The sequence below is a fragment of the Notolepis coatsorum genome (assembly GCF_963971535.1).
Source record: "Notolepis coatsorum genome assembly, chromosome: 16".
NCBI lineage: Eukaryota > Metazoa > Chordata > Actinopteri > Aulopiformes > Paralepididae > Notolepis > Notolepis coatsorum.
The window spans coordinates 76117749-76134558 of NC_140180.1; the positions used below are offsets into that span (position 1 = coordinate 76117749).

Sequence of the window (16810 nt, forward strand, 5' to 3'; positions counted from 1 at the left end):
ACATATTGTGATAATCATAGGTTTTAGAGGCAAAGCAGCATCTCTATGGCTGTCAATTTCACTGACCCACTCATACGGTAGCTCACCCAATCGCCTGTACGTTAATGCCAAGCAAGCAGTGCAAAAATGCTTCCGCATTCGTCACCGCACGCTAGTGCGGTAAAGCGCCCTTCTTTTCAGACAAATGCTACCGTGCGTGCACCGGCGGCGGCGTGCTCGCTCAGGTGCGTGCGTGCGCCGGCGTGCTCGCGCGAGGTGCCCGCGCATGCGCATGAGATCCCGCCTTGAGCGGAGCTCAATATATATAAGTCACCGCCCCTTATTCAGTATCTACCAATAGCTCAATTGGCAAGGACACATGGCTGTGGATCCTATGGCTTGTTTGCTGGCGAGTTCGAATCCCATCGAAAATATTTTTTAACGTGATTTTTTTTTAACGTGTATTATTTCGCCGGTTAAGGTTATTTCGCCGGTTAAGGTTAGGCATGGTTAAGGTTAAGGTTAAGGTTAGGCGTTGTTTCGGAGTTGGTTAAGGTTAGAACGGTTAAGTTTAGGCGCTGTTAAGGAGCTGGTTAAGGTTAGAGTTTGTCAAAGAGAATGGCAATATAATTTCTATGGTTAAGGTTAGGCATGGTTTCGGAGTTGGTTAAGGTTAGAACGGTTAAGTTTAGGCGTTGTTAAGGAGCTGGTTAAGGTTAGAGTTTGTCAAAGAGAATGGCAATAGACAGCCTATTTCCGCGCGACCTGGGCGCTGGGCGGCGGAAAATGAAAGGCGCATTACTGCATGCCACTAAGGTAAATTTTTGCACTGCTTGCTTGGCATAAAGCTACACGCCACCCAATCACTCAGCCGCTCTGCCCCTAGTGGCGGCATGCAGGAAAGGCACTTTGCATCTATGACACCATAGATATAAAACACGATAAAAATGTGTCATTCTGGAATGGGAGGACCATATGTCAGCCATCTTACCTGGGTCCAGTTCTAAACTTGCCGTAATTGGAACAAATGGTGAAAGAGGTGTATGTTGTCTTGATCCTTGTATTTTTCTTACAGTACACCAATAGTGTTTCTTATTCAAAGTAATGGGTGTAAGAAACGGTTCCTGTCTAGAATGAACAAAAAAACCAGAAACTAATAAACTAACTAAAATAATAGCTCCAAGAAAACAAATCCTTTCAATCTGGAAGATAATCTCATTCAAACCTTTATAATTGTGCATTTATATAGTAGACAATGATTGCAAGTTTGCCTGAACCTAATATGTAAGAACTGTATTTGGTATTTTGAATGGCTAATATACTACATTAAGCAATATCTTAGATTAAGCAATCTAAATAGATTCAGCATTATGGCCTATATTGGCAAACACAAGAGAGAAACACACCTACTGTATATTGATTTATTACCTTTGAGCTCTAAATGAGCTTAGCTAACATTAAACGTTTGCTGGTTATGGCTTCTTTGTTTAGTTAACAGATCAATGCTGTTGAGAGCTAGCAATAACATTTGACTCAGCTGGTCCATTAACATAGCTTAGCTAACGGTAAAGTTACCTAGTTCACTAACGTTTTGTAGTTTTTACCCATATGTAAAAAATGTATCTCTCATCTACTCTATACTGACGTGTGGAAAGTGATGCCAGCCTCCCTTGTATCTTTGGTCCTTTTAGAATAAGCTTTTATTTGTCATGCAGATTTTTTTTTTTTTTTTTTTTTTATCTTTCTTCCCCTCCTTTTTCCCGATTTTTCTCCCATCCCACCCTTCCTGGTTGTTGCATACTTTCCCCTACTGTTGGTCCGGGAGACCGGAGACTGTCACATGCTTTCCTCCGACGCATTTGCAGCCTGGGGCAGGCCAACCTGGCCGCGCAGGTTCTCACCGGGGAGAGTGTAGCGTGTGGGAGGCCACACTATCTCTCCTCAGTTCCAACCCTCGCTGAGCAGGCGCCCCGACCGAACTGTAGGGGTCGCTGTCCACAACGCCCAGGACCCACCCTTCAGCTTTCCCACCCCCTGATACAGCCAATTGTATCAGTGTGAGAGGCCAGCCAAGCTGATAGCAACGCCGGGAGCTGGATTCGAACAGGTGAATCCTAGTGTCTCCCGGTGTTGGTGACGAACGTAATCTCCGTGCGCCACCTGCCCCCCCGTCATGCAGATTTGTTAACACACACGTGAGATGGGCAACCCACAGGAACACACACACATGCACTGAGTCGCTGATGAAATGTTCTCTGCACTTCCCATCCCGTCGTCCTTCCCCCCAAGGGCAGCCGGGAGCAGACATGGGCTTCGGCGTGGGCCACGCCCAGGGACCAATCCAAGTGCTCCTGTCCGTCTTCGTCAGGGACGTGACAGCGTTAGCGATCTGTTGTGCATGTTTTTCCATTGGGTTTATCTTATCGGGGGGGGAACCCTTGCGAGCACCGGGAGAACATGCAAACTCCACACAGAGGGGCCCGGGAGATGCCCCACCTGGGTACCTGGCATCGCAGACACCTGGTCCCCAAGCGGGAATCGAACCCAGGACCTTCTAGCTGTTAGGCGACAGTGTTAACCACTACACCACGTGCCGCCGTTTTAGTACAACTATTAGGAACTGCACAGACGACAACCATGCTGTAGTTGCTGCTCATAGGTGGTTATTGTAAACAATACCCAGACAAGAAGGTTAGAGACCCAGGTAACAGTAGGGAGGTCAAACGTTCTGCTGTAATGTAACCAAATGGGAAGTCCGCCCACAATGCTTTTCACAACGCAGTGCCCTCACAAAAAGCCAAAGTCCCAGATGATACTTTCAATTGGTAGAACAAACAACCACTCAAATTGTAGCCAACCCTTGTGCGCACACAATGACGTTTGTCGGTTGATGATTTGTTGGAGAAATGCCTGTCAAAATGGCGTCTGCGTTTTTCAAATCCTTTTTTGTAAGGATTGTAAATAGCAGTGCGAGAGGATTGTAAATAGCAGTGCGATAGGATTGTAAATAGCAGTGCGAGAGGATTGTAAATAGCAGTGCGATAGGATTGTAAATAGCAGTATGAGAGGATTGTAAATAGCAGTGCGATAGGATTGTAAATAGCAGTGTGAGAGGATTGTAAATAGCAGTGTGAGAGGATTGTAAATAGCAGTGCGATAGGATTGTAAATAGCAGTGTGAGAGGATTGTAAATAGCAGTGTGAGAGGATTGTAAATAGCAGTGCGATAGGATTGTAAATAGCAGTGCGAGAACAATCATGCCTTGATAATTAAAAGAAAACATATATTTTTAATACTAATAAAAATATAGATAATTATCGATATGAAAAATGATATCGCCCAGCCCTAATGCAAACTGCTCCTTATACCTCGCTCGCTCACTCACTCACTCGCTCACTCACTCGCTCACTCACTCACTCACTCTCACTCACTCACTCACTCACTCACTCACTCACTCGCTCACTCACTCGCTCACTCACTCACTCACTCACTCACTCACTCACTCACTCGCTCACTCACTCACTCATCACTCACTCACTCTCGCTCACTCACTCACTCACTCACACTCACTTACTCGCTCACTCACTCACTCACTCACTCACTCACTCACTCACTCACTCACTCACTCACTTACTCGCTCACTCACTCACTCACTCACTCACTCACTCACTCACTCACTCACTCACTCACTCACTCACTCACTCACTCACTCACTCACTCACTCACTCACACTAAACACGCTTCACATGTGTAACAGTGAACAATGGGATCCACTGCAATAAAAGCCCCTTCATCATTCCTTGTTGAGTGTTGAATCTGACTTACGTCACCTCCCTACCCTCTCCCCCCCCCTCTCCCCCCTCTCCCCCCCTCTCCCCCATGCCTGGTGATGTCATCCGATACCATGAGAGAATGCGACCCACTGACCCTGATGCATTAGCCCCCCCCCCCCCCCCCCAGTGCATTAGCATCAGATCTACCCCTCCACCCCCCACCCAGAGCATTAGCATCAGATCTACCCCTCCACCCCCCACCCCAGAGCATTAGCATCAGATCTACCCCTCCACCCCCCACCCCAGAGCATTAGCATCAGATCTACCCCTCACCCCCACCCCAGAGCATTAGCATCAGATCTACCCCTCCACCCCCCACCCCAGGCATTAGCATCAGATCTACCCCTCCACCCCCCACCCCAGGCATTAGCATCAGATCTACCCCTCCACCCCCCACCCCAGAGCATTAGCATCAGATCTACCCCTCCACCCCCCACCCCAGAGCATTAGCATCAGATCTACCCCTCCACCCCCCACCCCAGGCATTAGCATCAGATCTACCCCTCCACCCCCCACCCCAGGCATTAGCATCAGATCTACCCCTCCACCCCCCACCCCAGTCATTAGCATCAGATCTACCCCTCCACCCCCCACCCCAGTCATTAGCATCAGATCTACCCCTCCACCCCCCACCCCAGGCATTAGCATCAGATCTACCCCTCCACCCCCCACCCCAGGCATTAGCATCAGATCTACCCCCCACCCGTACTCGCTGAGACTGAACTGAGCCTTTGTCCCGGCAGCCTCGCCGCCAGACCGTCCTGATGTTGGCCGTGGTGGTCTCCTCAATCACGGCGTCTGTCTGGGCCCTGGACCGTGTCCAAACAGCACCCTCGACTCCCTCCGCCCTCCGAGGGAGAGATCCCGCTAACGCCAGCTTGATTTAAAAGCACCCTCAGCACTCTGCGCAATGCAATCAGGTTAAAGAGTTTGGGGTAGTTTGTGAGCAATGTGCTTTAGGCCTTAAGACGGACAGATGTCAAAGCCGTCGGGTGCAAACCTGCTCGATCCTGCGGGCGCTTGGCGGATAAGACCGTGAGTTGGAACCCCATGGGTTACGGATTTTTGGCATCTAATGGCGATTGCGAGGTGTAGAAATGTACTTCACATGCTGATTGTGATCGGACCTTTTCTTCATCGTTTACTTGCATTAGGCAGCTGCTTATTATTTCTGAAAGCGCCGATTTAGGTAATGTAAGCTCAGAAGTTCACACTAAACCCAGTGCTTTCTCGGTCCCAGTTCCGTTATTCAGCATAACTGAGTGTTTTTGAGTGTCAGAGTGTGACAGGTTATAGACCCAGTAGTCTGATTCAGAACGCAGCGGCCCGCCTGATCTCCAACCTATCAAATCAGCCCATGTTACCCCACTTCTTAGAGAGCTGCACTGGCTCCCCATCGCCGCATGAATCCGCTTCAAGGTCCTAGACCTGGCATATGACCTCGCAAGAGAAGTCGCCTATTCTCAGTCCTCGCTCCACAATGGTGGAACAAACTTCCCACCACAGTTAGGACAAGCCTAAACGCGACCAATCTTTCGCCGTCGACTAAAAACACACTTCTTCAATCAATATCCGACAACACACGTTAATGTCCCCATGGGCGGACACGTCTTCTTTAAACAAGTCAAGAAGAAACATCACAATAAATCAAGAACAAAACACCATAAAGTCCAAAAGAAATTAAATAAATGAATGCAACAGTCCCAGACATACCCCACGCGAAGAAGGTAAGGAAATAATCGCCTAAATGGACAAATCTCATAAACTACTTGATCAATTTCAACAATGTTGGAGTGGTTTTGGGGGTTATTCGGGATGCTGAATCCATTGATGATACTTAAGAGAAGAAAAAAGTTACAAAATTGCAATATTTACTGGAATTTACCAAATTTCTACTCATTTTGGTGCATTATCTATGAATTTTCAGTTTATAAATGTTTCAGAAGATGCTGAATTTATAGATCATTTTCATGGAATGTTCAATTGTAAAGAGAATGATAATAATAATAATAATAATAATAATAACTTTAATTTGTAGAGCGCCTAATGTGGTACTTATGCTTGGTTACTGGGGTAACTGCTGCAGTTGAGCTCTGCCTATGAGTCCACGTGGCAGCGGAGCAGTTTGCTGCCACAACTAGAAACTTCACAATGGGGCTCTATGGGATGGCAAATAGACTAATGTCTATATTACTACCTACTCTACTAATATGTCTCTAGTACTATGCACTCAACACTGCAGCACCCAAGTTTCAACACTGTTTGATGACATTGTTACTCAGCTTGAAAGAGTTGTACCCTTCCTGCTGACCTGTCGTACAGAACTTGTAAGTCGGTGTTGGATAAAAGAGTCAGCTAAATGACTAAATGTAAATGTAAATGTTAAGTGTCAGAGTATGACAGGTGATAGACCCAGTAGTCTCACCAGTTTGACACACGCCATTATCCCCAGATACTAAACAACTCGAAATAGTCGAAATAGAGAGTCTTTACGTCACAAGGGGACACTCTAAAGCTCAGTCAATCATCAAGCCGGTCTGCCACTATCACTCTGCTGTCAGAGGTGATGGGGGGGGGGGGGGTTACAAGAGATATAGACCAGAAGGAATAATGATGGTAGAGAAATGGGAGAGAAGTGGTTGGAATGTCTCTGTCTCATAATGATCAATTATGAGTTGCCTGGTAGACTGCTTGACGCCCTGTGTGTGTGTGTGTGTGTGTGTGTGTGTGTGTGTGTGTGTGTGTGTGTGTGTGTGGGTGTGGGTGTGTGTGGGTGGGGCTTGGGGGTGTGTGTGTGTGTTAATGTCTGCTTCAGAGGAGCTCCATATCTTTAACATGTGCGTGAGTGTTAATCTGTTGATGGGGGGGAAAGAGGGCCTTTCTCTATCTCTTCTCTCTCTCTCTCTCTCTCTCTCTCTCTCATCTCTCTCTCCCTCCCTCTCTCTCTCTCTCTCTCTCCCTCCCTCTCTCTCTCTCTCTCTCTCGTCTCTCTCTCTTTCTCTCTCTCTCTCTCTCTCTCTCTCTCTCTTCTCTCTCTCTCTCTCTCTCTCTCTCTCTCTGATTTGCTGATTGCATCAACAGGCAGCCATTGTCTTACCAGCCTTGGCCGCTGCCTGCGGGGCAATCTGACGGAGGGAAATGCCCCTCGTCGTCACTTCATTTATCTCCATCGTCCCCTCTTTTAATTGACCTATCTCAAGCCCCGACCTCTTTTTTGATCCTCCAATCACAGACGCAACGGTTTGCAATTGGAGGATCCAAGAAAAGAGGGCAGGGTTTTGAGATGGGTCAATTCCACTCCGCCGCCACCGCATCCTGAGAGAACTTGAAAAGGGAGGAGGAGTCATTTAATGAACGAGATGAGGCTCTCTGGACGAGCCCCAGCCTGACCGATGACTCATGAACAAACAGGAGACATGAATGGAGATCGTTAGGTGATGAAGATAAGAGTCTGTGTCTATTGTGTGAGAGGCAGTGCAGCCCCACTGTCCAAACAGAAGAGTCAGTCTCACAGCGGTGGCTCTCTGACTCGTCCGTGTCAAGGACTCACCAAATTGATACGTATTAGACATTGCTCCTATTTGATCAGACTTTGTTTCAGGGATATGTATACACGGTAAATATGATATATATTTATGTTAGGGTTGAAAATTGCAAGCACGTTCCTAAATCGATCATTGATAATATTAGCGATCAATGAATTGATTAATTGTAACTAAAATACCAAATTTACCAAACAATAACAAATGTGTTTGTTTCCAAAGTATCAAAAGATTTATTTCCACAGCAGCAGCATATTGCATTCTCACACCATGACATTGACTATGAAACATATAAAACGTAGAGGCCTAGACCTATTAACCTCTTAAGCCTGATCGGTACCGGGCCGAGATTTATTTCACGTCACAAATAGATCAATACAGTCCGTATTAAGTGATTTATTTTTCAGTAAAGACCCTAACCCTATCAAAACAACAGTCAAAGTGTATATTTTCAGCACTGGGTTTATTTACCAATGATTTTAAGTGTTATTAGCGAAATATGACCAGAAAACGGACGATTTAGACGTGAGAAGAAGAAGCACTCATTAAATCGTTGTAGTGCTAAGAAAGAGGAGACCCAGGGCTTTCGATGGATGTCTACATTTCATAAACTACACTACCCAGCTCACACCAGCCGCCGACAACGGAAGTCCAACCAGTTTTCTCTTAGAAATATTGATGTGATTTTCGTGTTTATATCTTACGGGTCAAACAAACCTGAATGTTATTGCCATAAAATACAACGTATATTGTTTCTTTACCTTTCTGTGAACGTCTGGGGAAAAAAAAACATTTACCTTGGGTATGTACTTTTAGGCGAATTTTCTGAAAATATGTCTAGGGTTTAAGAGGTTAAAAGACATTGTATCGGCGGTTAGGTGGTCGAGCGGAGATTGCGTTCGTCACCAGCCCCGAGCTGTGAGCTTGGTTCGCCTGTTCGAATCCAGCTCACAGCTCCGGGGTTGTCACCAGCTTGGCTAGCCGTCTGCACTGATACAATTGGCTGTATCAGAGGGTGGGAGAAGCTGGCGGGGGTGGGTCCGGGTCGTTGTAAACAGCGACTCCTACAGTTCGGTCAGGGCGCCTGCTAAGCGCGGATTGGACGTGAGGGGGATAGTGTGGTCCTCCCACACGCTACGCCCTCTCAATGAGAATCCGCGCTGCCAGGTGAAAAGAAGCGGTGATTGGCTGGACGTGTGTCGGAGGAAGCACGTGGTAGCCTCCACTCTCCCAAATGATCTGACTGTGGGGGGTAAAGCGCAGCGACCAGGAAGGGACTGGGAATTGGCATACGACTAACATTGGGATGGAGAAAATCGGAGGAAAAATGGAGGGGGAAAAAGACCAAAAAAAAAAAAAAAAAAAGACATTGTATCGGCTTAAAGCAGTCGGGCGCCTGCATATGTGGCTAACTAAAATAATTGAATAAAAAATTCTTGGCACTTAAAAAACCAAGAGCATGTATTTAACTCAATCAAAAATGTTCCAAACACTGTTCGATATTTACTTAATAAATAAACTAAATGTTGACGAAAATGTCCAATAGGCCTAACTGAATAACAGATTACGCACATAAGACTCTGACAAACAAGCAACTGTACTAACGAAGCAACAAGAGAATTTTTTAACACATTGAGCGCCATAAGCTTCCCCCATCCTTCACTGTCTAGTGCCTGCTTTTCATGACCATTTTCACAATATTTCACGATCTTTGCGGACACTATTGTATATTCTATATTATAGCTATGGAGACAATAGTAGGCTTATTTGACAGACACTATTTCTAGTCCAACATGTAAGAAATAGTTTGTTTCTACACACTGTAATTTGTAGTTTATTACGTACGCTAAACATCGTCCATTTCCAAGATAATCCAGTCTTTTTCCATAGATTGCGAGATAAAGCGTGTTATATGCAATAAGCCCAAGCCGTTCTGGTTGATCCCCTGGAACCCAAATACTCCCAAATCAAAGGTATATACCATGTACATATGTGCATTCACAAAATCATCAAGGGGGGGGGGGGGGGTCGTTTTAACTCAAAACTGTGATCGTGTTTGTCGAGCATGTTTTACGTCCGGTAAAACACAAAACTGTGATTGTTACAGAAACATGTTTCAGGTTCGGTAAAATAGACATAGGGGGTCCTTACCTTAGCCAGAAGGTAATCCAAAAAGAATAATTCCAATGATCCCATCGGTGATCGTGATTACTCGTTTATATGTAATTACACGTGTTTGCGGGACACTATAGGTTTTGAGGCGAGCAGATTTGTTAGCGATTGCTTTGGAAGAGCTCCTCCCCCTCAGAGCGAGTCTCGATAGTCCGGTTCATTCATTGCCTCTCCTGACCCATTTCTTTGAGTTCAACCTGGTGAAATTCGATCGGCATTGCAATTCCAACGTAGGCAAACGAGCCAGGGACACATAGAATGATCCGGATGATGGTTTAGAACAGGATCAGAGGAAAAATATCAAAGGATCTAAAAACATATTACGTGTTTGGCGCTCAATGAGGCTATTATTATTATTATTATTTTGCAACAAGATAGCCTTGATAGAACATAAATAGCCTATCTCAGACTGACTCACAGGGTCTCTATTTATTTGTTCTTGTTGTTGTTGAGGAAACAAGACTTTCCACCAGTCAGCCGGATTTTTATCTAGGGATCGGGAATGGCTTCTTTGAACTGTTACACAAGGTGGTCTGCCGTATGCCGACCTGGCAAGCTTCTTCTGACTCGCCAGTCCTCAGTGATGTAGTGGCAAGTGACGGTAACATAGCTTCCGGTCGACAGGACAGTCTGTCGTCAAATGCAACCTTGCTAGCAGCTGTAACGTTAGCTAGCTGCGTGAGCAACTGCAAACTTGTCATCGGTGTACCTCTTTTCAATGAGCGATTGTGCCTCAGGATGGGATATAGTACGCTGGCTCAAGCAGTTTGTATCATTTGCCGAAATCCTTTGCTGTCAACCATACTGATCATGTTGTTTTCGATAATGCACAGACTGACTGGGTTATTTATTTTAGCCTGTTGTGTGTCACAGCTCAAAATGGTCCCACACAACACTTCTCTTAGCCCACTTAATTTAGCAAGTTGCCGTTTTTTTCCCTTCCTATTTTTCCAGACACATAGGTGGTTGCCTCCTCGTCATAGTTATATTGCACCCTCTATCTGTTCATTGAAACATGCTTTGAAAATACACCATTCTACTGATAGCTACAATGTAATACGAGACAGACAACATTGTAACATCATTGTCTTGATAGTAGATTTCAGCATTCGAGTAAATCCCCAACAATCAATCAATCAATCTTCGATTAATTGTTAACACCCCTAATATATATAAATGTATATATTATGCTATCATACAGAGTTATATTGGTAGACTATAGTTTGAGGTAGATAGTTATGATTACAGTGAAGGCAGTAGGCAGGTGTTACGATTCCCGAACGGGTAAGTGACTTCCAAGTTGTCGAGAAGAAGAACGAGACGGAGATATGTTTACTCTTCCAAAACAGCTGTACTGTTTATTATCAGGGAAAAGCGAATAATGCAAGTACAGGGATAAAGACAATATGTCTGTGCTTGTTCCAGCTGTATCTTGTCCGTAGGTTTAGGTGAAGCTCTAGCAAAGGACAAAGGATAGAGCAAACGTTAAATAGGTCACATACTAAACATTCCACGCTGTCAATGAGTGACAGCAGTCTGTCAACCAATGACAGCACCCAGGTGTGACAGACAATTAGTGATGACAGCAATCAGTGGTGACATACAAGGTGAACCCATAACAACAGGAGTGACCCAGGTAGACAGTGGGATACTATCCTAAGGAGGATAGTCTCCCGAACGTTACAGGCAGGTATACATTGAGTATAAGCAACAGAGTTCAGAGTTGGTACAGTCTGGGTCAGTATAGGTGGGGAGCCACCAGTAGAGAGATCTGAATAGTAATTCTTATTATACAGTATCGCATTAGGAGATACCAGTAGAGAGATCTGAATAGTAATTCTTATTATACAGTCTCTCATTAGGAGATACCAGTAGAGAGATCTGAATAGTAATTCTTATTATACAGTCTCTCATTAGGAGATACAGTAGAGATATCTGAATAGTCATTCTTATTATACAGTCTCTCATTAGGAGATACCAGTAGAGATATCTGAATAGTAATTCTTATTATACAGTCTCTCATTATGAGATACCAGTAGAGAGATCTGAATAGTAATTCTTATTATACAGTAGTATCTCATTAGGAGATACCAGTAGAGATATCTGAATAGTAATTCTTATTATACAGTAGTATCTCATTAGGAGATACCAGTAGAGAGTTGAATGAATTATTTTATTTCTGTCTTTTTTTTTTTACAAAGCATAGTAGTATAACTTAAAAAAAACGAAAAGGTGTAGGCTGAAGCCGAGGCTTATAATTGCCTACCCTTTTTACATTACATTATTTATATTATACAAAAAAAGAAACATAATTCAGTATATCATTTAGCAAAGGTTACAAACGTTTCATAGTTTTTCTTTCTTTTTTTTCCACTATTTGAATACAGTTATGTTATAGATAAAATATAATTAGGATAATAATGAGGTTTTATATTTATGTATCACCTTATATTTGAGTAATTTCTTAAAAGTATGTCTCTCATTAGGCTTAACTTCTAGTCAATGGAACAATAGTGAAATCAATTATTCCTACTGTTGCTGCGGACCCCCTGGAACCCCTCCAAGGAGCCCCGGGGGCCCCCGGACCCCTTGTTGAGAACCTCTGAGTTCATCTCTGTATGCTACAACGTGGGCCTCCGTCTGATGGATCTGAGTGAGTGAGAGAGATAGAGAGAGAGAGAGAGAGAGAGAGAGAGAGAGAGAGAGAGAGAGAGAGAGAGAGACAGAGAGAGAGAGAGAGAGAGGAGAGAGAGAGAGAGAGAGAGAGAGAGAGAGAGAGAGAGAGAGAGAGAGAGAGAGAGAGAGAGAGAGAGAGAGAGAGAGCGAGCGAGAGAGAGAGATACCAGCTGTAAGGCAGACTTAGTTTATGAATGAAAACAGGAAGAATGGATTGAGACAGACTTGGAAGAAGAAAGACAGGAAACAAGCATCTGCAGAAAATGTAAATATTAGGCCAGTTATGAGGACATGTAACTGACAAGAACAGCCTGAGCCCAAAAGGACACGTACGTGCACAGACGCACTCAACCTCACACACACACACACACACACACACACACACACACACACACACACACACACACACACACACACACACACACACACACACACACACACACACACACACACACACACCACACACACACGCGCACACACACACACACACACACACACACACACACACACACGTCACACACACACACACACACACACACACACACACACACACACACACACACACACACACACACACACACACACAACCTTAACTCACACACACAAAGACACAACCTTAACTCACACACACATAGACACAACCTTAACTCAAACACACATAGACACAACCTTAACTCACACACACATAGACACAGACACACTCAACCGTAACTCACACACACATAGACACAACCCTAATTCACACACACATAGACACAACCTTAACTCACACACACATACATTACACACAGACACACTCAACCTTAACTCACACACACATAGACACAACCTTAACTCAAACACACATAGACACAACCTTAACTCACACACACATAAACACAGACACACTCAATCTTAACTCACACACATAGACACAACCATAACTCAAACACACATAGACACAACCTTAACTCACACACATAGACACAACCTTAACTCACACACATAGACACAACCTTAACTCAAACACACATAGACACCCGCCTGCGCACAAAGACACTCGCCTGCGCAAAAAAGACACACGGCAGACACACAGAGAAGAAGAAAGAAAGAAAGAAATATCTTGTGCCTTTTCCCACAGTGATGGGATTGTTAACTGTTCTCTCCATGCTTGTTTGCCAGAGCTGTCATTCGAGACTCTCTGTACTGTATATATACTCTATCTCTCAGTTTACCAAATCTAAATCTCTTAAATCCTCTTTGGCCACATGGTACAGAGACACACCGGCAAACACAGACTCACTAATGAGCTGGCCCACCTGGCCTACTCTGTCCGTTAAAGAGGAGATTCTTTTAGCTAAAGTTGACAAAGTACACAGAGCCCTCCTCCATCTTCTCCGTCTGCATTGTGTCCTATTTTCCTTCTCATCACCCTGAGAGGATCTTTGTCTGAAGCGTTCAGGCGTTACTTTCCCGTAGAACCCGTTGCTCTGTGGGAATGAATGTTTTATGAGTTGAGTGCTGGTGGGAAGAGGCTCTCTCTCTACTCTCTCTCTCTCTCTCTCTCTGGCTCTGTCGTCTACTCTCCTACGCTCCGCATCCCTCCGCTGCTTCCCTCTCTCCCTCTCACTATTCCCTCTTCCCTCCTTGTTGTTGTTCCGATACGCCGCACATCTATCTCCTCCTGCAAGGTGTCATTGAGATTGTACTTCTCTCCCCGTCTGTGTTCCTAGGCAGCTGTTGGCGCCCGGGTATCAGGAGATATGGTATGGTCCCAGTGGGACGCGTCACACCTCGTCTCCCACCAACACTGTAAGTCTATGGGACACTTTGATGTTGCATACCTTGGGGGGGGGGATTGGAATGGAAATTAAATATGGTATGACATCCATTCAATCTTTATTTCAACTTAAGAATCCATTGAGGGCAAGCGCTCATTTTCAATGATGTTGAGTGTACATACTACATACAGTACCACACCATAGGGTCCAGATGTCCAACTCACTTGGTCCATTATTTCCTGGGAGTCTCTTATTTTTCAGTAGAATTTTTATTGGATTTCTATATAAAAGGATTGGTTCCAATAGAAAATCTCCCTTATTTAATTATTACCATTACTACTACTATTTCTACTACTACTACTACTACTACTACTACTACTACTACTACTACTACTACTACTACTACTACTACTACTACTACTACTACTACTACTACTACTACTACTACTGCTACTTCTACTACTAATAATAATAATACATCACATTTATATTGTGATTTTCTGAGTAGTGAGTACTCTGTACTGAGGGAAGAGGTTCACTGAAGGAAGAGGTTCACTGAGGGAAGAGGTTCACTGAGGGAAGAGGTTCACTGGAGGAAGAGGTTCTCTGGAGGAAGAGGTTCACTGGAGGAAGAGGTTCTCTGGAGGAAGAGGTTCACTGAGGGAAGAGGTTCTCTGGAGGAAGAGGTTCACTGGAGGAAGAGGTTCTCTGGAGGAAGAGGTTCACTGAGGGAAGAGGTTCACTGGAGGAAGAGGTTCACTGGAGGAAGAGGTTCTCTGGAGGAAGAGGTTCACTGAGGGAAGAGGTTCACTGGATGAAGAGGTTCACTGAGGAAGAGGTTCACTGAGGAAGAGGTTCACTGAGGAAGAGGTTCACTGAGGGAGGAGGTTCACTGAGGGAAGAGGTTCACTGGAGGAAGAGGTTCACTGAGGGAAGAGGTTCACTGAGGAAGAGGTTATCCGGAGGAAGAGGTTCACTGAGGAAGAGGTTCACTGAGGAAGAGGTTCACTGAGGGAAGAGGTTCACTGAGGGAAGAGGTTCACTGAGGAAGAGGTTCACTGAGGAAGAGGTTCACTGAGGAAGAGGTTCACTGAGGGAAGAGGTTCACTGAGGGAAGAGGTTCACTGAGGAAGAGGTTATCCGGAGGAAGAGGTTCACTGAGGGAAGAGGTTCACTGAGGAAGAGGTTCACTGAGGAAGAGGTTCACTGAGGAAGAGGTTCACTGGAGGAAGAGGTTCACTGAGGAAGAGGTTCACTGGAGGAAGAGGTTCACTGAGGAAGAGGTTCACTGGAGGAAGAGGTTCACTGAGGAAGAGGTTCACTGGAGGAAGAGGTTCACTGGAGGAAGAGGTTCACTGGAGGAAGAGGTTCACTGGAGGAAGAGGTTCACTGAGGAAGAGGTTCACTGAGGGAAGAGGTTCACTGAGGGAAGAGGTTCACTGAGGAAGAGGTTCACTGAGGAAGAGGTTCACTGGAGGAAGAGGTTCACTGGAGGAAGAGGTTCACTGAGGAAGAGGTTCACTGAGGAAGAGGTTCACTGAGGAAGAGGTTCACTGAGGAAGAGGTTATCCGGAGGAAGAGGTTCACTGGAGGAAGAGGTTCACTGAGGAAGAGGTTCATTGAGGAAGAGGTTATCCGGAGGAAGAGGTTCACTGGAGGAAGAGGTTCACTGAGGAAGAGGTTCACTGAGGGAAGAGGTTCACTGGAGGAAGAGGTTCTCTGGAGGAAGAGGTTCTCTGGAGGAAGAGGTTCACTGAGGGAAGAGGTTCACTGAGGGAAGAGGTTCTCTGGAGGAAGAGGTTCACTGAGGGAAGAGGTTCACTGAGGGAAGAGGTTCACTAAGGGAAGAGGTGACTGAAAAGGCCCTGTCACCCCAGGTTTTCACAGCTTAAAAGATCTAAGGGGTTAAAAGAAGCGGTCAAAGGGGTTAAAAGCAACGGGCGGGGCGGTCAGGTGGCGTAGCGGAGATTGTGCTCGTCACCAATGCAAGAGGCTGCGGTCTCGACTCCCGGAGTCAGTATTGCTTGGGGCTTGGGCTGATCGCTATACTAACTCGTTTGGCTGGGTTAGGGGGAGGGAAGCCGTGGGTGGGAAACTGGCGTTGTGGACAGCGACGCCTACAGGTCAGGTCTGGGCGCTTGCTCAGCGGAGGCAGGACTTGAGGAAGGCAGCGTGACCTCCCACGCATTACACTTCACCAATGAGAGCCCTCGCTGCCAGGTGAGAAGAGAGCCACTGGCTGTCGCTGCACGTGTCGGAGGAAGCGTGCGGATACTTCAGGGTTCCCTTGTACCGACCAGGAGGAGAACATGCGCACAACAACCAGGTAGGGGAGGGGGGGAATTGGCACAACGACTAAATTGGGACGGGGAGAAAAACTGAGAAAAATCGGAGAAAGAGAGATACAAAAAGAAAAAAGAAAAGCAATGGGCTAAGGGGTTAAAAGAAGAAGTCTAAGGGCTTGTGTCCACAGCGGACGTTTTTTTCAAGGCGGACCGATTTGAAAAGCAAAAAAAAAAAAAAGCTCAGAGCGTTTTCCTGAGTCTCGCGACTGCCACTTGCTCGATGTTGATTGGTCGGTCGGAAAAAGTTACCTTGATGAGCGGCGCTCCTCTCCAAAAGTTGAACTAGTTTCAACTGTATGCGCTAGGAGCGCTCCGCCCAAAAACGCTGCCGCCGAGAGCGCTAAAACGCGAGGCGCAGCGCTGGGAAAAGGAGCACGCCTGTCGTGTCTGTAGCATAGAAATTAATGACAGAAAGGAGCTGACAACTCATAAAACGTCCCCAGTCGACACGGGCCCTAAGGGGTTAGGAGGGTTAAAAGAAGTGGTCTAAGGGGTTAGAAGAA

At 45.6% G+C, this 16810-nt stretch overlaps 1 protein-coding gene across 1 annotated transcript in view; it reads left to right on the plus strand.

Moving 5' to 3' along the window:
• adam19b (ADAM metallopeptidase domain 19b) overlaps window positions 1-16810 on the plus strand; it is a gene marked incomplete at both ends in the record, with an annotated part of 62371 nt that overhangs the window by 9035 nt on the left and 36526 nt on the right. The window contains 1 exon segment of the mRNA XM_084332093.1: window positions 13915-13993. Within this exon segment, the coding sequence (XP_084188219.1) occupies window positions 13915-13993 (79 nt within the window).